At 35.2% G+C, this 24,449-nt stretch overlaps 3 protein-coding genes across 6 annotated transcripts; all 3 read left to right on the forward strand.

Annotated features, from left to right (window-relative positions):
- The first annotated feature begins 280 nt into the window (after nucleotides 1-280).
- LOC104879148 (uncharacterized) lies at nucleotides 281-5,869 on the forward strand. Of its 3 annotated transcripts, none has more exons than XM_010650958.3 (6): nucleotides 281-452; nucleotides 2,432-2,532; nucleotides 3,264-3,341; nucleotides 3,457-3,528; nucleotides 4,361-4,458; nucleotides 4,865-5,869. In XM_010650958.3, exons 1-6 carry the CDS (start codon nucleotides 429-431, stop codon nucleotides 5,419-5,421), a joined length of 930 nt encoding a protein of 309 aa, XP_010649260.1. In that variant the 5' UTR covers nucleotides 281-428; the 3' UTR covers nucleotides 5,422-5,869. The 3 variants fall into 3 exon arrangements, with proteins under 3 accessions (XP_010649260.1, XP_019075208.1, XP_019075209.1); XM_019219664.2 differs by lacking the exon at nucleotides 281-452 and adding an exon at nucleotides 1,257-1,361; XM_019219663.2 differs by lacking the exon at nucleotides 3,457-3,528 and having other exon boundaries at nucleotides 286-452.
- A 770-nt stretch (nucleotides 5,870-6,639) lies between these two features.
- LOC104879147 (uncharacterized) lies at nucleotides 6,640-9,886 on the forward strand. 2 transcript variants are annotated; one of them, XM_059736367.1, is made up of 4 exons: nucleotides 6,640-6,727; nucleotides 6,818-7,877; nucleotides 7,952-8,132; nucleotides 9,650-9,886. In XM_059736367.1, exons 2-4 carry the CDS (start codon nucleotides 6,830-6,832, stop codon nucleotides 9,669-9,671), a joined length of 1,251 nt encoding a protein of 416 aa, XP_059592350.1. In that variant the 5' UTR covers nucleotides 6,640-6,727; nucleotides 6,818-6,829; the 3' UTR covers nucleotides 9,672-9,886. The 2 variants fall into 2 exon arrangements, with proteins under 2 accessions (XP_059592350.1, XP_019074806.1); XM_019219261.2 differs by having other exon boundaries at nucleotides 6,678-7,709.
- Nucleotides 9,887-12,887: 3,001 nt separating this feature from the next.
- LOC104879146 (uncharacterized) lies at nucleotides 12,888-14,965 on the forward strand. The gene is made up of 3 exons (XM_010650955.3): nucleotides 12,888-14,111; nucleotides 14,189-14,366; nucleotides 14,672-14,965. Exons 1-3 carry the CDS (start codon nucleotides 13,055-13,057, stop codon nucleotides 14,691-14,693), a joined length of 1,257 nt encoding a protein of 418 aa, XP_010649257.1. The 5' UTR covers nucleotides 12,888-13,054; the 3' UTR covers nucleotides 14,694-14,965.
- The last annotated feature ends 9,484 nt before the right edge of the window (nucleotides 14,966-24,449 follow it).

Genomic DNA, 24,449 nt, shown 5'->3' on the forward strand with positions numbered 1-24,449 from the left:
TCAAAATATTTTTTTAAATTATTTTTATGCATAAAAATCATTTTGAAAAAAAAAACATTTTTTTAAAAATAGTTATTTAAAAATAATTTTTTTTATTTTTAAAAATAAACTTTAAATATTTTTACAAAAAAGTATTATCAATATTTTGAATTGTTTCTCAAAAATACTTTACGAAATAATACCTTAAAACACTCTAAATTTCTTCTAGAAAAGAACAATATATTTTCAAAGTTTAGGGACATTCTATAATTAAGCAACACTTAAGGGAAGCCACTGTAAATTTTAAAGTTAGGGGGAGAAGGAGGCGTTGGGAAGAAAGTTATTTGTCTTCAACAAAAACCGTACCCCCAAACTTTCTAGGGTTTATATCAGAATCCAGTGGACCTGAGTCAATCGTCTATCTTCTGGTTCCACAGAAACTTCACAGAATGACGATGACCCAGTTTGCAATGGTAACCAAGCTTTCTCTCTCTATAATTGCAGTGTTTTTCACAGTTGAATTGCTCACGTACCAATCAAAGTTCTGAGCTTTCGGTGAACTTAAAGTCTGAACTTTCGTTATTTTTGTGGTGGGAAGTTTGCGGTATTTGGGTCTTGAACCATGTATTGGTTGATTGCTGTTTAAACCGAAATTGAATTGTTTGCTGTCTGATTCAAAATTCTGAACTGTCAGTCGTTTGTTTTGGTAAATTTTTCTCTTTTTGTTAACTGGTTTTTTTTTTCCCCCTCTTGTTTTTTGTTTTTCTGAGTGGACAAAACCATGTTGGTGTTAGATAATGACAGACAATGTGAGGGGAAATTTTGGTATTTGTTGATGGATGTGAAGGCTTTTTTACTTATGATAATTTTGATTTTAGGGTGTAGTTTTGTGTGCTTTGTGTTAAATTTAATTGATCCATTGTGTTAATGGCGTTTGGATGAGCGGAATTCAATTGATTTCGTTAATGGAGAATGTGAGTGAGTTGATTTTGAAGAGTGAAGTGATACTTTTGTGGTAAAAAAATGATGAATGAGTGGGAAATATAGATTGTGATGGGTGATCTGTAATTATAGATTGTGATGCAGCAGAGGTGACAATGCATCTTCTGGTTTCCAATTTTCAGCTTACAATTTGAAAATTCATATAAATTTTTCCTTTAGAGGCCAAAGTTCCACATGCCCTTAAATATTAAAGAAGGGAAAATAAAGTTATTAAAAATATTTGTAAAAATGCTTTATTAATTAAGTTCTTTCAGGAAAACTGTTTTTGAGTTGATTTTTTTTCCTTGATAAGGTCAGTCAGCTGTCTTATCATGCATGTATCAGATGTATGTGCTTTCATGTGTCAAAAGATACTATCGAGATGCAAGGACAGCTAACAGGTTGAGATCCATTCCTCTAATTATGTATTAGATTGATTGATGTGTGAATGAAGGCTTGACATGCATGTAAAACCCTTTTTGAGTTTTGAGCTATAGATATGAATGTCTCTGTTGGTTTGATGAAAAAATCACTTCTAAATCCAAAAATGTTGAGATCAAAACTGCATCTTTAATACCCACCTTTCTCCCTACTTCTTTGGCTATAAACTCGCAAGTCTTGGTTGTTTTGGCTTTGATACACGTAATGACTCTTGTCTAAAGGTCAAAATCCCATTCTTTTTGGAATAACACACAAAAAGCATTGATGAAGGAAGCATTGGTTGCTTCTCTGTAGATTTATTTCTGAATGAGGAACAAATTAAAGAATCCTGATTTAGCAACTGCTGACATCGTTCTCCCACAGGTTTGAATGACCAGATATGTTCAGGTTCCCTGTCTTTTGCGAACTAACAGAGTATGCATCTGATTCAGGTTCCCTGTCTTTTGCAAACTAACAGAGCATGCATCTGATTCAGGTTCCCTGTCTTTTGCCAACTTACAGAGTATGCATCTGATTCTTATCATAAAGCACATTAATAAACCTGAGCTCTACCTTCCGGCTGACCATTTTCAGTGGATGCTTAACCAGCCAGGAGACCCTCTTCATTCAAAAGAACTGTGATAGGACGATTGTCCTCTCCTATCTGATGCGAAATCCATCTTCTTTTGATTTCTATGAAGTCGAAATATTCTTGGCCCTCTTCCCTTCTTCTCATCCATAGCTCCTTCTGTCCTTTGATTAGGAGAATCTTTTCATTTAGCTGATGGAAGCTCCAACTCCCAATGACTAGGATGTGCACATGCTATTATGCAGCTGGAACATCAGATATCACACAGCTCATCTGGAATTTGGCCTTTTTTTTTTTTGGTGCTTTAATTACCCTCCATAAAGTGTAAATTGGTGTAAACCATTAATTTGCCTTTATTATTTTTGTTTGATGTCATTTATAAGTGGTTTTTTTGCTAACATCTTTTGATGTTTCTCTTGTAATCTTCTTTTCTTATATTAAATCAATATCTTCAACATTCAGGTTGAGGAATTGGCTTTTCTTATTAAGGACAATCTTCCTTGCAAGCATCTTGTTCTCTCAATTGAAGAAGCCTTGGTCAACTTCCTTCAAGACGATAACAGGTAGCTTTCTAGAAGAGAATTTGTGAATGTTGATAAAGAGTTGAAATTGTTTGCTGAGTGATTCATTGCAATAGAAACTTATAAATGTTTGTGTTGCAGGATATAGTTGAATTATGAGATCTTGAAGACTTGGTTTTATAATATGACTGAAAAACTAAGGAATACTTAGCACATTAATTTACTGTTTGGTGACCGTGATAAAGGAAAAATAACTCAATGCATGCGTTCAAAAATAGAAAATTGGAAATTAGAAATATTTTTTTTTTTACAAAATTGAGGATTTTTATTGAAGTTGAATTTGGAAATAGTTTCTCTACAACTGTCCATGTTTTGAATCCTCACATTAAAAAGTGCTTTGATTAACCTCCTACAACATTGAGAAAGAAAAATCTGATGCAGGGTTTCCGAAGCTGGCATTCCTTGGATTTCCAGGATTCACATTTACAACTACAAATAAATAATTAAAAAAAATAAAATAAAGTCAAAACAATATTCAAAAGAATCAAAGTCAGAAGTTTTCCTGGTTAAATATCTGTTCTAATAAAAAAAGAGTAAAGAAGCCTCCTCACAGGGGGAAAAAATGAAAAGCGTAAGAAAAGAAGAGTACAAATATTGGATATATATACAGCCTAAAAATTTGAACCAATTAAATAACCTTTTGACTAGAATTGAGAATGGAAATCTTACATATGATTGCCTGGATTAATTAAGATAATGCCATTGGATTGCAGTCTAGATGGGGTCATGGAGCTGGAACCGATGAATCCATACGAGCGTCTTCTCGTGCATCGTCTTGCTGATATATTTGGGTAATTTTTTTATTTGGTTTGCTGTGAAATTATTTCTATTAGCACTCTAATATTTTGAGTATTTATCCCATTTAGAGGTTTTTCAGCAATCAAAATGACTTTTTAATTATGATAGATTTGCCCATGTATCCATTGGCGAAGGAGATGAAAGGCATCTAACTTTAGAGCGGTGCCCAGAGACGTCAATGTATGTGTGACATCACAAACCCCAACCTTGAATTCTTTACATTATATTTTCTTGTCGTGCTCCATCATTTTATTTATTATATCATATCATGTTATGATAGAAGTTAAATTATTGGGTGTTTTGATGTGCCCAAAGACATGAATATGTATTTATGGAATCATGATGCATATTTCCAGCCTTTTAGGAGCCTTGGTTTCTGCTGCATCCATATGTTTGAAATCTTAGGTCATAGGCATTCATAACAACCAGATGATTATTAAGCCAACCATGGGCAAAATTAATAGACAACAAAATGTTGAGATGGAACTTGGAAAAACAGGAGAAGATAGGATAAGAAATGAATGCATCCAGGCAAGAGAGAACATGATCTAAGATGGTTTTGGTTCAAGTGGAGGGTGGTACAAGGAAATGGGGAAGGCTAGAACAAATGTGAGCTGAAGTGACAAGGAAGGACATCATGCCTCATTATTATAGGAGAATATGGGCCTTTATAGAGTTGAATGGTGTTGGAATAACCCAATTATTGTTGGGATTCGTTGATAAATCCCCTGGTTAGTATATCTCTATAACATAAACAGTTATTATATCTTTCACAGTTGTCAGTAAAGCATCAATTGTAATTATTGTTGATTTTTATTTTATATGTAAATGATCTACTCACTCTTTATGAAGATTTTTATGCAGAAAATGGTAAGTTTTTGCCCAAACTGAGCCAAAATGTTCAGTTATTTTACATATTCTCTGGGACAAAAAATTATTTTGAGAATTTTGAAAAGCTATTGGGTTCTGGGTCGCTCGTAAACTTTCTTCTTTTGTGATATTTGAATTGCAGACCTTCAATTCTTGTTAGTGATATTATATGGCAGTATCAGGAATCTCAACCTCCAACAATGTCACACCAACTGTTAAGAAGAAATGAAGCTTCCCCAGGTGACCTTTTTTCCTCTCAACTGTTTGTTCCATTATTTGTTAATAGAGTTGACTATAGGTTTCCCTTTGTAGCGTTAGAAAGCATACATCAAATAGTGCCCCTTATGTAGCAACTATTTGTAGGCTAACTAAACCATTTGAAATCAAAATTTGCACAACCCCAAATCTAGGATTGCCGATCAGTAGAGCCATGGTAGTGAATCGTTTTGCTTTATCCATGTGTATCATAAATATGTTTATTCTAACATACAGTTAGAGATTCATTTCAAAATGGGTAAATATTTGTAATTGCAAGAATGAAGCTTAGAGTGATATATAACTTCAGAACATGAATTGATCAATATCATACATGCATTATGAGATAGTCTGTTGCTAATCCATATGGCATGATCTCTGTTTGTCTCAGTGTTGAAAGCTACAGAGCCTTCTCTCCAGTATTCACTTGAAGAGAGGGAGGCGGCTTATCTGGCTGCTCGTGAGCGGATTTTCTCAATGGATGAAGGTGAGATCAGAGAATCTGTGCAGCAGAAGCCCCGAAATGTTCCTGTGGTTGCTCGACGCATGATTGCCCATGCGCTAGGTCACAGAATCAACTCATGCAACCAGGATGTTAAAGAATGTGAAGGCCAAATTGCAGAGCTGACTGTCCAAGACAAAGATTCGAGTGCAGAAGCTTGTCAAAATGAAAACTCGCGCAGCAAAACAAGTGTGGGTAGCCATAATGGTAATGGTGCATTGTCTCATGGTGGAAGGAAGACACCCCAGAAATCAGCAGACAGGAGTCCTTCCAACAGTAGCAGTCCCCCAAGCAGAAGAAACAGATCGCGTGTTTGCACAGAGAACCCAAAGGAAGTACATTTGGGAGCTGCAAGGAGGATGTTTGCTCATGCCCTGGGATTGCAATCACCAAAGGATGCTCTTATTTCAAAACCCGGAAACACACAGCAGATGAACACTGAGTAGGAGCTTATCATACCTCTATACACAAGAACTGGATCGATTGCTTCCTGTTTCGCCTTCACCCAGTAGGCTCGAGTTCCCCAGGCTTCCTGTTCCACCAACTGAGAAACGACTCAACAAGCCACATAATGTAAAATGGCTATGGAGGACTGACAGTAATACAGCAGCTCAAAACTTCAACGGTGGCATATAGGAGGAGAAACAAAAACCCGATCCAGTGCAATACCCGCATCCCATCAGAGGAAGACAATAGAGTTTCAAGGAAAACCAGAAGGTTTCTGCAAAAAATTCAGCTGGGGTATGATCTTTTTACCCAAATTTGAAGTTTTGGAGTAGAAACCCAGTCTTGGGGGTTCTTGATTTTGTTATGTAAGCATTGAGGACTCTGTGGAAAGATGGTTGGATGGATAATTTTATTTAATATTATAAAATAAAATGTGATTTTCTGAAATAATTATCCGAATGAAAAAGTGCATGGATTTTAAAATATTTTTTAATGGATAAAGATAAAATTGATATTGAGATTTTTTTTTATTTATATTTTTTCAAAATATCTAATCAAAACCCACTTTTTTTCAAAATAAGGAAAACATGAATTTTATTCTTATAATTTAGAATTAAAAATATTATAATCCACCATTTGAAATATTAATATATATATTTTTAATTAGAAATACATTTTTTATATTTATTTAAAAGTGTGAGAAATTAAGAAATTTGGAAATGTCAAACGAAAAGAAAAAATAAAAAATAAAAAGGTGGGCATTTTGAAATATTTTAATTCTGTCTATTTTTTAGCAAATAAATGTTGTTTTTACAATAAATAAATTGAATGAGCATGAGAAAACAATAATTCAAACAATTCAATTATTGGTTAGTTTAAAATAATACAAATCTATTTTGATATTTGATATTCTTTCATTAATAAAATCTTTATGGTAAAATCTCGATAACTTAATAATTTCGCTTAAATGATAAAATATTTTGGTAAAATCTTTATTTTGATATTATGTCTTTTATTTTGAAAAAGAAATTGATTAAAAAACTTAATTTTTATATTTTTTGGAGTGGTTTAAAATTTTTTGAAGAAAATAATTTGTTTTATTATTTTTATTAATAATATAAAAAAATAAAATTCAAGTAAATTAAATTAGTATTTGATTTAGGTTTGATATTTATCTAATGTTTCGTTTGGAGGGTTAAATTAAGGGCAAAAGTGTCTTTTCATTGGAGGCCCTCTCCTTTTAATAAAGAAACTGAAAATTGCGCGGGCATTTTCTCCGATTAACGGCTTTCAAAACCGTTCTGGGTCTGGTTCTCTTCTTGCTTCTTCTTGCTTCCTCAAGAGCCGAACCAGAAGAATAAACCCTAACCCTAGAAATTGAGATTTTTTTTGCAGAACAGAGAGAAGATGAAACGCGAAGGTGTGGTGTTGATAGCGACCAAACAACGTCTGCTGTTCTTCGACGTGACGAAGTTGAAAGACCTTCCCTACACAGATACAGAGGTTCCGACACCGCCGCTACCGGTCGTGAAGGCGTTCAATTTCGTTGAGAAGGGGTTTCCTTTTGGGGCGGGTTTTTTCGTGTGGGAATCCAAGCTCTACATGGTCGGCGGTGAAAAAACTCGCGGTGGATTATCGGAAGAGGAGCTTTGTACTCCATCCAACAACAATCTTGATAAGTCGTTTGGGACAAGAGGGCTTTCCCCTTATATCTACTTTTCAGATCTCACCAAGCTCGACTCCATCACCGAATTCCGTAAGCATTCTCTCACCATGCTTGCGCCAAAGACTAGTCCCATTATTGAAGAGATTGAAGGCGAAATTTACGTGCTCTCTGGTCCTGCTTGCCACTATGACGGTCTCTTGCCGAATCCCTCGTTTGAATCTTATGATCCATCACTTGACCAATTGGAGGCCCTGGATCTTCCTCACTTCCACTGGGAAAATTGTTATAATGACCCTGAGTATCTTGTACACGGACACTCTGTTGTGGGAACCGACATTTTTGTGCTGGCTGGTGAACAGTATTATTCTTACAGCATCAAAGACAGAACCTGGTTTCATGAATTGGGTGAAATACCAATCCCGCGACCTTTGCTGCCGGGTTTTAGTGGCAAGTTTGTGCCTGCTTACAATGACATCTTCATCTGCTTTCGTCTTCATGCCCTGTTTGCAGTCAAGCTCCCTTCTGATGGGGGTCCTTCTTTAATTCAGTTTTTGGATGAGGTGTACAAGGATAATTTCTTCCTTGATTTGGATTCATTGAGGGGAGTAGTTGTTGCAATAGGTGAGTATGAGATGTGCATTATCAGGCCTAAAATAGTAGATATTAATAATGTCATCATCCCCCGTATATATGTGGCCACTTTTCTTGTGGAGAAACTGGATTCCTCAGCTCCAGCTCCCAAGCGAGCCAAGATTGCTTCTGACTCCCAAACTTTTCATCATAATCATGGTAATTGTCATTATAGTGATGTTATTTAAGTATAGATCAATCCTGTTATTTAAGTAAAGAATTCTGCGTGGTAGATGTTCAAGACAGCAATGATTCAGCATCCATTCAAGATAGTGATAGTTTGTCACGCATTCAAGATAGTGATGATTCAGAACCCTTCTTGTCTGTTACTTGCCTGAGCAAAGGTTTCTATACATTGCCTGAGCAATGGGGCCATGAAAAACCTCAAATTTGCAGTGCCTTCTTCCATCCATGGTCTGTCTTCACTCTTGTCTCTCTTTGTACATTACTGGTTTAATTTGTCTAATAAAGACTGAAAAAATTGTATGCAAGGGGAAACCAAAACTTGCCCGTTAGAAGTAACACTTATTCTATGGCATCTTCATGCATGTTAAGGAGTATCAACATTTCTTTTCTAGGACATTTCTAGGTAATTCCAAGGATCAAAGGGATTGTTATTTCTATTGTTCATTTAAATTGAGAATTTCCTCAAGGACAACTGACCTCATTGACCACTGTTTTTTTTAGAATATGATGCTCCTATTTCTATTTTTTATGGTTGGCAAAAAAAGAATCATCTAGATCCCCAAAATCTCGTATAATGTCATCAGTTGCGCATTGGTTTTTGTCCTGGTTTAATCAAAGCCATTGGTTATAGTTGGGTTTATTCTTATTTTTGGTGGATATTTGATTTTCACTTTACAAGGTAGTCCAGGTCTAGGTCCATGACTCTAGTAGATGCAATTTTTTCTATCTTATAATTGCATTGAATTTGTAATATATGCTTCCAATGTTAGGATATGATGGTGAAATCTTTGCAGAATCTAGTAGAGCAACAATACAATCAATCTGAAATTATATTTCTTGAGTGAGGTGAGGAGCTTTGTTCTTATGCGTACTCTTTTTTATAATTTTCCTCATCACACTGGCTTATGGAGATTTTATTGAAATCTTCAATACTTTTCATGGTTTTGTTCTTGGCTTTTGGGCTGCTTCCATCAAGAAGATCCTAATTTGATCTGGATGAATTTGGAAATTCTCATCTTCGGAAAGCATATCTTTTGCTTTCCTTTAACCTCTAACATAGTTGACAAATTTTAAAGGCTTGGATATGCACACATCATTCCATTTAGGGCCCTAGAAAGATAATCTTCTAGAGTGTAGGTTGTACAATATGAAGAGGCCATGGTAATTTATTATATGTATCATATATAAATAAAAAAGGGAGAGATCTTGAGATCTTGAGATCATACAGTATATAGATGATACGGCTATTGATTTCTTTATGGATCTAAAAGTAAAGATGTAGCTGATGATAATTTTTTTTTTCTTTCTTTTCCTTTTCCTTCTTTTTGGGATGGGGGGTGGGTACAATGGACCCTGTTGTGTTTGGTATGCTATGTTTGTTGTTAAAGTTAGTGTAGGTTTGTGTTCCATTCCATGCTTAGAATAGATTTTTGTGACTGCTAAATGTAAATGGTATTCTTTATTCAAGTTCTTCCTTCTTGTTGAATATTTGGAAACTTTCTTTAGTTCGATAAAGTTGTGTTCTCTCCTCTTATCTATATATGTCATGTCCTGAAGTTATTTTGTAACACAACATTTGAATCTGGATCATTTATTCTATGGGGGAGCATCAATTATTAATATCATAAGAAGCATGGATCTACCATCCATGTGTTTATTGTGTGGATAATACTTATGCTTGCATCGTAACATTGGGAAGCATTTGTGAAGTATCATGTTGTTAAAATTTCAAACTCTTATTGCAGGTCTAAAATTTCTCGAGAGTAAGATCACTGATTGGTTTGAGGATTCAGGAGTTGTCAGGGTTGTTGTTTCCCATAATTTGGGCATAGGATAAAGCTGAACTGCTTGAGTACTGAAGAAGTGAACCAATGCACTTAAGAGTTGTAGTTTTTTTCAGTGGTTTAAGAATTATCTGTCAATGGCCTCAATGTAGTCTCTACCTTTCTTTGTTGAAAAATGCTTCAATGCCTTTTCAGTCATTGTATAGATGTCATTTTGCAAATATTTTCAATGATACCATTGTCTCCATTCAAGAAAATGTGTCCTTCCCAACAATGAATAACATTACTCTTTTCTCAAAGCTGTGAAAGGTGTTTTTAGGAAGAATGAGCAGGGGAAGCATTTTTAATTATTGAAAGTATTAAATATTATACCCTATATTATAAAAAACATTGTATTGTTTAAAGATATTCATCCTATTTAAATGTATATTCTAATTTCTCAAACATCTAAAAAGAAAAATAAAAAACAAAATAAGAGATTGAACATTTTAGAAAAACTTTAAGCATTATCACCATAATCATTATTGAAATTAAAATTATCATTACTTCCATCAAGATTATGTTAATAACCCTTCATCTTATTATTTCTATGATTGATAATATAATATTTCATCTTATATTGTTTAATCGAATTTTAGATTGAATGAAATTATAATCTAAGTATGTTTAATCTTAATTCATGGTCAAATGCCTATGCCTTGTGCCTTATCACAAGGCGATTACCTAGGCATTGCTTCTTTAAAGTCGCCTTACCTAGGTCTTCAAAAGGCGACTTTTATCTATGCTGCCTAGCCTAATGGCCTAGGCGACTTAGATGATCGCCTTTGACTAATATGAGGATTCAAAGACTTGGTTGAAAAATGATTTTTGATGGCATTTGGATATGACATAATGAAGAGAAAAATTCAATTAGAAATTAACAAATAATTAACGTATCCTCGACAAAAATAATATTCTTTATTCTTTCTTTTATCCTTATATTGTGGAAAAATAAATAAAAAATAATGAATATGTAAAATAGAAATATCTGAAAAGTTTCCCCACATTCACAACCACATGCTTGTCATATCATGTTGACATGGGTGGGTATATCATGTTGACATGGGTGGGTGAAGCCGAAGAATCCGAATATCAAAGATTAAGCTTAGATCTTTTTTTTTTTTTACTTATTTTAGCTTTCTTCCTTTTTGTCTCTTTGCCCAAGAAAGTCTTGCAGAATCACTGGAAAATAGAGAGGAAAATTATAAGGAAAGAAAAATGTGAAGTTGTGGAAAAATAGTTATCATGATATGGAATTGCATAATATTGGTATATCATATGAAGTGTATACTTGACTTGATAGGACTGATTCTATCAAATATAGAAGCGGCAGGTAGTTATTTTGCTAGTTTGGGATAATTTTCTGTATAATTTTGATAGAATCATTTTCAAAAAATCAAATTGATATGATAAAATTTTCATTAAAATTGAAATAAATTTATGCATAAGTGATATAGCTTCTAAAAATATTGATATGAATTTCATTTTGTTGATAGGTACAATCCTATGTTTTATCTACAAACATTGTGACTACTATTTCTACAAGAAGATTTCTATTCTAAAAAACAAAAAAAAAAAATTTTATTTGAATTTTGGAATAAAAGATTATTTATTAATATTATGTTTTAAAAGCAAAAGGACTTTTTACAACATATTTATTTAAGGTGTTACCTCTTATTATATTAAAATAAGAAAAGACATGTTTGAGAGTGTAACGACATCGACTTGCAGGCTAGCACCGAAGTTATTTTATAAGAAAATCTCAAAAAATCATGTCTCTTAATAATAAATTATGCTTTTGCACGAAATTCAAAATCCAACTATTGCAATTTATCCAAAATAGTAGTGATATTTTAAACTACTAATAATAAAATGTCACCATGATGCTAAACTCAAGACTAAGAACTAAGTGATATTTTTCAGATATGTTTGTAAAATGATTTTGGTGTTTAGCCTTCAAGTTAGGGTCATTACAAATGGTATCAAAGTCGATATTTGGCCTTGGTGTGAGAGTTTGTTTGGCTTCATAAAGGTATCTATTTATTTGATCCCATAATCTCATAGGACACAATGAGGATGTTGTACTTGTATGGAGAGAGATTGCAATATCTTATATTGGATAAAGGAGAAAGTTCTTTGTGCTATTTATATATCAACTTCCCTTAATTTTGTAGATGCGTTTTAAAGTCATGGAAGCTCTTTGGACTTAAAACAAACACTACTTACACAGTTGAGAGCGAGTTGTTATAAAGAGGAAGTGCAAGAGAAAGGAAAGGAAAAGAATTCGAAGAAAGTGGAAAAAATAATTAATTCATAATTACTTTTAAGAGTATGATTCTATTCAATAATTCAAATATGAAAATTAGTTTTCTCCATTATTTTTTATTAAGGAATTATATGTTTATAGACAATACAATTAATTTTATTCAAATTATTTAAAAAAAAACTGAAATTACTTCTTATTATATGTTGAACATGTTTTCTAAGTAGAAAAAGTATTTTACTATCCTAGAAAGAGAAAAATTGTTTTTAAAAATAGTTTTGACTAGGTTCTTATTATACAATAATTTAAAAATATAAATTTACCTATATCTATCTCAATATTTCAAAATTCTGAGGAAGATATTTTTTTTTTCACTTCATTGAATTTTAAAAATTATTTTAAGAAATGTTTTCAAATATACAAGCAATGAATTTTTTTTGGGTATAAAATTCATGGATTTTATATAGGAATTTTTATTTTTAAAAATAAAAATAATTTGTTTTCTTTGCTTGGGCTCTTTGGGTGGGCAAAGTAAAATTTTCAAAATTTTTAATACAAACATGACAAATAGATAGTAATTTTTTAAATAATAATTTAAATAAAAATCCTAACATGATAATAAAAAAATAGCAATCATGTATATTTATGTTAAAAAGGCAATGGTAGTACACTAGCCTTTTATTTTGAAAAAAAATAATTAATTTAAAACATTAAATTTCTATATTTGCTTGGATTCTTCTAAAATTTTGATGAAATTATGTGGTTTCACTATTTTTATTAAGAATAAAAATTAAAATAAAATTCTAGTAAATTAAATTAGTATTTTATTTAGGTTTTTATATTTATCTAAAATTAAAGGGTAAAAGTTTCTTTCTCTTGATTAGCATTCTCGTCTAAACGATAAAACTGAAAATTGCGCGGGTATTTTCTCCTATTAACTGCTTTCAAAACCGTTAACGTTCTCTTGACTTCTCTTCTTGATTCTCATTGCTTCCCGAAATCTGAACCAGAGGAATAAACCCTAAACCTAGCAATTGAGATTTTTTGCGGAGCACGGAGAGAAGATGGAAGGCGAAGGTGTGCTGCTGATAGCGACCAAACAACGACTGCTTGTCGTCGACTTGACGAAGTTGCAAAACCTTGACTCCACAGATACCGAATTTCCGGCAGCGCCGCTATCGGCCGTGAAAGTGTTCAATTTCGTGGAGAAGGGGTTTCCCTTTGGGGCGAGTTTTTTCATGCGGGAATCCAAACTCTACATGGTCGGCGGTGAAAAAACTCGTGCCGGATTATCAGAAGAAGAGCTTTGTACTCCATCCAGCGCCAATCTTGATGAATCGTTTGGGAAAAGAGGGCTTTCCCCGTATATCTACGTTTCGGATCTCACGACGCTGGATTCCATCACCCAATTCCGCGAGCATCCTCTCACCATGCTTGCGCCAAAGACCAGCCCCATTATCGAAGAGATTGAAGGCAAGATTTACGCGCTCTCGGGTCCTTCTTGCCACTATAAAGATTTCTTGCCGGCCCCCGTGTTTGAGGTTTATGATCCATCACTTGACCGATTGGAGGCCCTGCCTCTTCCTCTCTTCTACCAGGAAAATAGTTATGATGGCCCTGCTTATATTATACATGACTACTCTGTTGTGGGAACCACCATTTATGTGCGGGCTGGTGACAATTATTATTCTTACAGCGTCAATGACAGAATATGGGATTTTCTAGGGAATTCACGGCATGAAATACCCGTCCAGGCACCTTTGCTGCCTGGTATTAATGGCAAGTTTGTGCCTGCTTACAAAGACATCCTCATCTGCTTTTCTCTCCATGCCCTGTCTGCATTGATGCTCCCTCAAGATGGGGGTCCTCCTTTAATTCAGTTTTTGCATGAGGTGTACGAGGATCGTCTTGATATGGTTTCATGGAGGGAAGTGGGAGTAATTGTTGCACTAGGTGAGCATGAGATGTGCGTCATCAGGCCTAAAGTAGTAGAAATTGAAAATGTCATCATCCACCGCATTTATGTGGCCACTTTTCGTGTGGAGAAACTGAATTCGTCATCTCCAGCTCCCAAGCTAGCCAAGAGTGCTTCTAACTCCCAAACTTCTGATCATGACAGTGGTAATTGTCATTATAGATAGTCATGTTATTTTAAGTATAGATATCATATTATTTAAGTAAAGAATTCTATGTTGTAGATGTTCAAGACACAGATGATTCAGCACCTATTCAAGATAGTGATAATTCGGCACCCGTTCAAGATAGTAATTATTCAGTACCCTTCTTGTCTGTTACATGCCTCAGCAAAGGTTTCTATAACCTCCCTGAATGGGGCTGTGAAAGGCCTAAAATTCGCAGTGCCTTCTTCCATCGATGGTCTGTCTTCACTCTCTTCTCTCTTTGTACATTACTAGTTTAATTTGTCTATGGCATCTTCATGCATGTTCAGGAGTATCAGAAATGCTTTTCTTGGACATTTCTATGGTAATTCCAAGGATCAAAAGATTGTTATTTCTATTGTTCACTTAAGTTTATTGTTATTTCTATGATAAAGCATGAATCCACCATCCATGTGTTTATTGTGTGGATAATACTTGTGCTTGCACGATGACATTGGGAAGCATTCGTGAAGTATCATCTTGTTAAATAATATTTGTTAAAATTTCGAACTCTTATTGCAGGTCTAAAGTTTCTCCAAACTAAGATTGTTGATTGGTTTGAGGATTGAGCTGTCAAGGTGGTTGTTTCCTGTAATTTGGGCATAAGATGAAGTGCACTGCCTGAGTAGAGAAGTGAACCAATTCACTTAGAGTTCTAGTTCTTTTGATGGTTTAAATATTCTCAGGCAATGGCCTCAAAGTAGTCTCTATCTTTCTTTGTTGAAAAATGCTTCAATTCCTTTTCACATTCTTTTGTGTAGATGTCATTTTGCAAATATTTTCAATGATACCGTTGTCTCCATTTGGTAAATTTCAGGTTACATTTATATGGCCATCATTTGACTATTTCAATCTTTTCCTGGTAGCAAGTCACATGGATATGGTCAACTTGGACATTGGTCATGGTCTGAGAAATGAAATTGTTTCTAGAAAATGAAAATAGAAAATAGAAAATAGAAAATGAAAACTAAAAAAACACTTTCCAAATCAAAAGCAACGAAAAAGGAGCCTTTTTGGAAAGTGTTGTATGTGGCTCATATATGAGCGAAAAGACATGGAGAAAAAGGGGCAAATGCTGGAGCAAAGTCAAACAGTACAGTTTTGTGGCATATGCGGTTAGGGCATATGGGTGAGCGTGGGATGATGGAGCTTCATAAGAGAAATCTGTTGAAGGGTATCAAAACATGTAAACTTGATTTTTGCAAGTATTATGTTTTTGGTAAACAGAATAAAGTGTAGCTCAAGATAACCACACACAAGATATAGGGGTTTCTTAACTATGTTCATACAGACGTTTGGGGACCAATAAGGGCAGCATCATTGGGAGGAAGTATGTATTTTGTGAGTTTTATTGACAATTACTCACAAAGGTTTGGGTGTACTTCATGTGTCACAAGTCAGAAATATTTGCCAAGTTCAAGTTGTGGAAAGTTGAAGCAGAAAACCAGACAAGAAGAAAGATAAAATGCCTCAAGTCAAATAATGGTACTGAGTATACAGATTCAAAGTTCACGGAATTGTGTGAGCAGCATGGGATTAAGAGACACTTCACAGTATGCAAGACACCATAGCAGAATGGTGTAGCAGAAAGGATGAATAGAACAATAGCTAAAAGAACTCGATGTCTCAGATTGAATACATGCCTTGAAATTTTTTTTTGGGCAGAAGCAGTGAACATGGCATGTTACTTGATCAATAGGTCACCTAAAGCAACATTAGATGGGAAAGTAGCAAAGGAGGTATGGACAAGCAGTCTGACAGATTACTCCGATTTGAGAGTATTTGAGTGCCTAACCTATGTGCACATTCCTAATGAGGAGAGATCAAAGCTTGATGCGAAGTCTAGACAATGTATCTTTCTGTGGTATTAGAAAGGGGTGAAAGGCTTCAAGCTCTGGGATCCAAAGGCAAATAAGGTGGTGATCAATAGAGATGTGGTTTTTGATGAGAAACCCATGTTACAGTGTACTAAAAAAGGAGAGAAACAGGAGCTAAAAAGTTGCAGTAGTAATGAGCAGCTGATACAGGTGGAATTAGAGACGCATGATATAGAGGATCATGCTCGAAATGCAGGGAAGTCTAGTTCAAAAGATCAGCAGCGTCACAATATAGCCATAGACAGATCCAGACACACTATTAAGCCACCTACCAGGTATGGTTTTGAAGATTTGGTTTCTTATGCATTGATTACTAGTAGTGGGGATCCTACTACCTTTCAAGAGACTATACACACCCAAGAGAAAAGTAGATGGATGGGTGCTATGATGGAGGAGATTCAGTCTTTGCATAAGAACCAGACATGGGATTTGGTGGAGCTTCCAGAGGGGAACAAAGCAATAGGATATAAATAGGTGTACAGAAAGAAAGAAGCAGTTTTAGAAAAAGATGGTGAAAAGTTCAAAGCTCGTTTAGTAGCAAAGGGTTGCTCACAGATGAAAGGGGTTGACTATGATGAGATCTTCTTTCCCATGGTCAAACACACTTGCATCAGGACAGTGTTGGGTTTGGTAGCATATTTTCAACCTGGACAAGAACATTGGTCTGTAGATTGAGGAAATCACTTTATGGGTTGAAGCAGTCTTCAAGGTAGTGGTACAAGCGTTTTGACTCCTACATGATCAGGATTGGCTACAAGAGATGTGAGTATGATTGTTGTGTTTATATAAAGAGCCTAGATGATGATGATTCATTTATTTTTCTACTATGTGGATGACATGTTAATTGTTGCAAAGAGTATGGTTGAGGTCAATAAGTTGAAGTCCTTGTTGAGTAAGGAGTTTGACATGAAGGACTTAGGTGCAGCCAAGAAAATTCTTGGAATGGAGATTCGCAAGGATAGAGCTTCAAGGAGATTATGGTTATCTCAGTATAGCTATGTCAAGAGAGTGTTGGAGAGGTTCAACATGGATAATGCAAAACCAGTAAGTACATCTTTGGAAAATCATTTTAGGTTGTCTACTAATCAATGTCCAAAAATAAATGATGAAGTGAAAGACATGTCAAAGGTTCCATATGAAAGTGAAGTGGGATGCTTGATGTATGCTATGGTTTGTATAAGACTAGATTTGATGCATGTTGTTAGTGTGGTGAGCAAGTTTCTGTCAAATTAGGGAAGAATGCATTGGGATGCAATCAAGTGGATTTTTAGATACTTAAAGAGTACTACAAACTATGGCATCATGTTCAGCAAACAACAAAGTGATCCTTTAGTTAGAGGATATGTTGATGTAGACTATGTAGGTGACTTGGATGACAGGAGGTCTACCACAGGTTGTGTATTCACCCTTGGTGGGGGACCTATTTGTTGGAAGTCTATGATATAGTCTCTAGTTGCACTATCTACTACTGATTCAGAATATATGGCAATAGCTGAGGCTGCAAAGGAATCATTATGGCTTACAGGTTGGGTATTCAGCAAGGTGGATGATAGCTCAAATTTTTATTGTTTATTAGATCAAAACAAAATTTATAACCTAATTTACTATTCTATAACAATTTGTACCCGATCAAAAAGTGGTTTTAGTACAAACTACTATAGTATAGTGGTTTTTAGGTATTGTCCACAAGGATGGTTATTCTTGGTAATCAAGGCTTGAATGAGAGGAGAAAAAATGATTGAGATCAAGTGAAAATGATTTGACAATTCATAAAAATTCAAAATGACAATTATTCCAAATTGAGAGGAAAATGAAATGTAAAATAGAAAAAAAATTAATAGAAAATGAAATTCTCGGAGTTAGGATTTTCTAGAAAGCAATTTCCATGGTGAATAGATGTTGAGATCTAATTTTCATCAAGTTAGATTGAAAACCTAAATTTTTATCTAAACTGATTTTTGATCTAGCTTTAGGTTTAGATCTAATTTCTCTTCAAATTAGGTCATCTAATCCAAGAGATCAATTTAAATCATCTATTCAATTCATCTTAAATTATCTTCTATTGATTCACACAATGCAACTATTCAATCTCATCAAATCTAGCATTAAGAATTTGATAAATCTACCTAGCTTGCATTGTAGTAATTATCCAAGACAATTTGAAGAGAAAAATCCCCAAATTTCAATTAATCAATCAATTGGATCAAATTACCTTTGCAATCCAAGCTCATTTCTCTAATTCACCATGGATCTTGCCTCTAGATCCTCCCTCTTCCGAGAAAAACGAGATTTAGCCACTCATGCTTGGAGATTTGGTCTCACAAGACATGTTTGGCTAGTAAGAAAATAAGAGAAAATGAAGGAAGTAGAATATTCTATAGAGAAAGGAAATCTGGAAAGTTCTACAATTAGAAAAATGTAAAAAGTATCTAAAAGTTTCCCAAATGAGTTAATCAAGTTTCTATTTATAGGCTAAGGTCAAGTGGACACTTGGCATCATCTAAGAGGTCTTTTGGAGGCTTCTTCACTAAGAAACTTGGAAAAATATTTCGCACGAGCTCCAACAATTTTGCATGATTGTGCAAAGTGAAAAGTTCATTAGCACCATTTTCGTCATACTGGGGCATTCGCATGATTGTGCGAAATTTTCGCATGGCCATGCGAAATCAGTTTTCACTTTTCCCCTTTTGAGCTACAACCAAAATCCTTTTTGTTTCATTTTGCACGACTGTGCGAATTTTCCGCATGTTCATGCGAAATGGAAAAACATAGTTTTTCAGCTTCTTATTGCAATTTTCCCATTTATTTCTTTTGAATCCACCTCCACCACCTTCAATTCAACTCCAAAGCCTAGTCCAAGTGCATCGCCTCTTCCTCATCCACATTGTGTACCCTTCTCAATTCCATTTCTCTTTTGTCACTCAATGCTTCAAAAATCACCTTAAAATATCTCCAAAACTTCACAAAAACCATTAGTATCTCTTGTAAGGGTAGCAATGTATTATTTGAGCATATTAGACATAATTACTACTCAAAAGGTATGAAACTCATGAGAATTAGTATCTAAAATATATGATTTTTGAGTAGTAATCATTCCCCCCAACCAACACATTGCTAGTCCCTTAGCAATGGTATAATAAAGAGAAAAAGAAAATCACTCAAAATTTTTTTTAAAACTTATTTGGAAAATATTTTTGAAAATCCCATAGCACAAATGGTAAAAAAATGAAACACACCTTACTATCCATAGGTGTCATCAAAATCTCAAACTCATTTTCTATCTCTAATAAAAGAGATATCATGCAAATCAAAGTATCAAAGACATATCCATTTCCAACCCCCCAAAATGATATTTCCAAACAAGTCTTGAGTGAAATTAAACTAGCCCCCTGATATATTATTTAAAACTAATCCTCTCCCCAACCATGCCCAATTTATCTTAAGCAACAAAAACAACACTTTCTTATAGGTCAAGAACGCACCTATATTTATTTCTTTATATACATACATTTTTTTTTTCAAAGGTTTAATTGTAGGAATGCAATGCTAAAGGTATCTCCAAGTATATGGTCCAATGTAACGGAGATTCATCGATGACTCCCAACCATAAGGATAAGGCACCAAGTTTATAGGACTAATTCAGCCACTAACTCCTCAGACTTCACCCTGGACTCCACAATTTAGGATCCAATACATTAACACCTACAATTGAGCTCATACTCCACCTATTCACCCATGTAGTGAGCATTGAGGTCGGTGGCTCCCAACCATAATGGCTTAGGGCACCAAGCTTTAAAGACCTTTGGGCCATATACCCCTTGTACCTTACTCAAGTTTCAAGGCAAGCATAACTCAACTTCTTTATTCATCAATTTTTTTTTTCAATTGGGCACATTAGCCTCTTTTTAAGGTGTCACTTGAAAAGTGATTCAAGTTACTAAGACAATTGGGTCTAAGTCTTAGGGTTAGACTAGTCTTTCATCTTATATCAAGGGTTTAAAGTGCACAGTGTATGTCAAGACTCAATTAGAAAAGACCCTTGGGAAAATAAAAACTTCAAAGTCAAATCAAATTCAATCAACATAACAAGTTTTCTAAGATCAAGCAAATGAGCTGATATTCCAAATCAACTTCTTTCAAGCTAGGTATGCTCATTCATCAAACATAAGTGCTATGTTCTTCCCAAAAGATTACCAATTAAGTTTAAAAAAAAATCTAGCTAATACACAAACAAAAGAAAAAAAAAATCTAACAACCAATTCTAAATCAATAAGAAACCAACAGTTCTTCCTTTCTTATCCTCCCCCAACCAAACTAAACATTGTCCTCAATGTTAACCGAAAAAAATGTAAAGCAAGGAAGGGAATGATACTTGCAAAGCATTGTTTTCCAACTCCTATAACTGAAACAAAACAATATAGAAGTATAAGTGTAGTAGGAAATGAGGAAACAAAAAGTGAACACTATCATCATAAAAAAAAAAAACAAAGGAAGTCAAGGAGAAAAGTGAGGGCACTCCCTATCCTCAAGCATGAGATGGAGGGGAGGGGATGATCTTTGAAGGTGTTAAAATGGTGGTAGGCATTATGGACTCCCTCTCTAAAGAATTAGTCTCTTGTGCAGTTGGGATGGATAGAGGAGTAGCATCATGAACACTAGTTGGCTTCTCAGAAGAAGATTTCCATTGTTGGACAGCCATGGTAAGTTCATCAACTCTTTGGACAAGGTGCTGCTGAGTGAGTTGAATGGTTGCTTGATTTTCTTGAATCATGTCCAAGCAAGCTAAGAGTTGATTGAAAGCCTCTGTTGATATATGGACATAGCCATTAGAAGATGATGGGCCTATGTTTGGTGTAGAGGAAAGACTGGCCAAAATATGTGCAGTTGTATCAGGATTTGGGAGATTAGAAGCAACTTCTGGTGTGGGGGCGACTGGTGGTCTTGGGGGTGTATCTTCTCCATCACCAAAATCTTCAAGGGTCCAATTCGGAGGAGGCACATAATGATATTCATTATCAGTAGTCAATGAAGCACTTGTGAGTGAAGACTCGGTTTTTGTCACACTTCCTTACTATCTGGAAACAGTGTAGACTTCCCTATAATGATGCTTGTTTTCTTTTCCCGGTTCAGTAGGGAAGCCATAGTACTCCAAGATGGTGCCCAACATGCACGAAAAGAATAATAGATATTTCTTGGCTTTTTGCAATTTCTTCAAATGTACCTTGTTTTCAAAATAGAACAGGGCAACCATGAATAACTCAACAGGTGTCTACTATTGCCCACTAACAATTCTGAATAATACCTCTAATATATGTTCTCGTATTTGCATCGTGTGTTGGCAATGATAGACATTGGAGCGTAGGACATGATCCAAGAATCAAAATTTGGAATCTATTTCTCTCCTCAACACTACATGTGTATTGATGGATTGATTTTGAGAGACAATTCAGACCATCTCGGCAGCTTTAGTTTGAGTAATAGGTTGAAACTCAACTGGATTTGGAGGTGTAAGAAGAATATCCAAGGCTCTTGCTACCATTTCAGAATTTAGCATACTTTGTCTCCCATCAATTTCGAAATAAATCATTGAAGGAGGGTAGACTTCTCTATTGGTCATGGTTCGGATAAATTCCCGAATTATGCGAGGATAAAAGAATGCTCTAGGTACCATGAATGGCTCCAAAAAATATCGACAACATAGCTTCGTGGAGAATTCAATAAGAGAAGATGCAACAAATGCCTTGAAATCATAGTAACATTCTTCATGGAATTTTCTACCTGAGCAGTCTTCTTTTGCACCAGTGGCTAGTTTCTTCTTCGGTGCTTTTGTGAATTGGAATCGAATTGGTCAGCTCGGTGGAGGTGCAGATTGTGTAACCAAAGTAGGAGTAGGGGCTTCAGCAACAATGGACTGAACTACAGTATGCTGCTTTAAAGGAGTAGCAGGGGATGCCGGAAAAAATGAAGGATTTTGAGCTATAATGCTTCATGTTCTCTTCACTGGTAATTTTCCAGGAGCAACCATCTTTGATTTGCCTTTATCAATTAAAGATCTTGTGGCATTCCTCTGGTTTGGATGTCCAAAAATGGGAGGTTTAGAAAGGGAAAATCCCGCAGGTGATTCGGGATCAGTGTCTTTGCCATTTCTGTCATTAATTGCCACAAATTCTTTCTCAATATTTGATGATTTTCATTTTTGATTCCCCATCTGTTAATAAAGAAGAACAAAAAATTACAACAGACAATTTGATGAATTAACTGGGAAATGGAATAACAGATATCAATTTATCCAAAGTTCGCAAAAAATTACGGCAATCTTCCAAAACAAATTAAACTTTTCAACTCAAATTCATCTTGCAACTTCAAAAAGAAATGAGTGAAATTCAAATACCTGAAATGCTTGAAATGTCGGGAGTGCTCAAGTAAATCTCCGAAAATAATTAGATTCCCGATGTTTGATCGTGGTTTAGGGCAAGGAAGAAATATGAGAGATGATTACTACTCAAAAAGTGCAATTTCATATCTTATAATTAACTCTTTTAAACACTTTTGAGTAGTAGTTATTGTCTTTTAACCCAATTAACATGTTAAGGACCCTTGCAATCAATTCTAATCAAATTGTGTTAAGTTTTGGTGTTTTGATAGCTTTTTGATCACCAAAGCAATTTAAGAATGAGGGAGAGCTGTATATAGTTCATGGAAAAGCTTTTGGAAGCTCAAATTCATGAAGAACCAAGATTTGGAGCTCCATATCCCTTTGCCAAAGTCGTTCAAAGTATGCAAGGAGAGAAGCAAGGAGAGAGGAAAAACAGAGTGAAGAAAACAGAGGACAGCAGTTGCAGTCTTCTTTTGCACTTTTGGAGCACTTTCCGAAGTCCATTTTCTACATGCTATATACCATTTCAAAGCTCAGGAAGTCAAGAATCCAACGCTTCAAACCGTGTATGATTTGGAGCTGAAATGAGGAAGTTACAGCCTTTGGAAGATAACTGCTCCAAGCTGAAGGAAGGATTCAACAAAGTGTTGCGGAATCAGCCTTTTGTTGCGAGAATTTCGCAGCCTTTTTGCACAGTGCTTTGGATTTCCCTTGAAGTTTCACGCCGCGATGGAAGCCAAACACCACAAGATGAAAGCCAACTTCACAGCGGTGCGAGAATAACCTTTTGCTGCGAAGTGATTTCGTAGCCCTTTTTGGATGTCTGCGAAATCTCGCAGACCTCGTTTTCACCTGCAAAATGGTCCTTAATGCTTCCAGATATTTGTGCACCGACTCTTTTAGATCTTTTCTTCAGATATTTTTGTATAAATTTCCATTTTCTCCTTGTATTCAGCCACTCATGTAATTCCTTAGCTAGGAAGTATCCAAGGAAGGGTAAATTACCTTCCTATATAAACTCCCTTGCATCCACTGTAAGCAGGGGTGTAATCTAATATATAGAATCAATGAACAGAGCACTTGCTCTGTTTTTCATATATTCTTGTTTTCTTTTTCATTTCTTTTTATTTCTAGCCAACCAAACTCTGAGGATTTTTCCTTAGAGGATGAGAGGCTAGGCTTTTCATCTCTTGGAGCTAAGGTAACCGGGTAAGTTTCCACATGCATAATTTGGAAGTTTTGTTGTTTTAGTTTTTAATGAAGAGAAAGTGTGACCCGTTAATGGTTTTTATTTTTTTAGTTAACTTAAAACACCTTTAAATCACCTGGGCCAACACTTGGTAAGGCAAGTGATCTCCAACCATGAAGATGCACTAGTTTACCCCTTGCGAGCCTTTGGGAGGTGACTTGAAGGTAGGATTTTCTAAAATAGCCAACACTTGGTAAGCTTTTGGACTCCAAGGAGACATCCATTAGTTATCTCTTGCGAGCTTTTGACGGGTAATCCAAGGTTAAAGATCACCTTGAATGGCAAGTGCTAGGTGAGAGGTATGAGCCATTGCAAAGTGCATCAGTGAGAGGGATTTAGTGTTTGAACCCATTAATGGGAAGCATTTGTACAACACCGGTTGGAGAAGGAACTATATGTTAATTCTCTAATGCGAGGAAAAGAAACAAGTGACCGAAACTCCCTTTTTGTATGAGGAATCTGAGCCTAGTGATCTGAAACTCCAAGAAACACTTTTCTTTGTAAGTAAAATCAGTTACTATTTTTGGTTAGCTTAAAACCAATCCTTTTTCATTCAAACATCTTTATGTTTTCTTTTAAAGCTAACCTTGAAATGAAAAGGCACCAATTCAACTTTGAATTAACATCATTTGTGAAGTGAAAACCCATCCCAGTGAACGATCCTAGAGCCATTATGCTATAGTAGCTTTGTCTTTGCTACCCTAGTATATGGTGTAATAGGTTATAAATTTTGTTGATTAATCCCTCAATCAAGGAGCACCAGCTAGACACGAATCAGTTGAGACACCAACTGGGCAG

Source organism: Vitis vinifera, chromosome 4 (genome assembly GCF_030704535.1).
Source record: "Vitis vinifera cultivar Pinot Noir 40024 chromosome 4, ASM3070453v1".
In the NCBI taxonomy this organism is placed as follows: Eukaryota; Viridiplantae; Streptophyta; class Magnoliopsida; order Vitales; family Vitaceae; genus Vitis; species Vitis vinifera.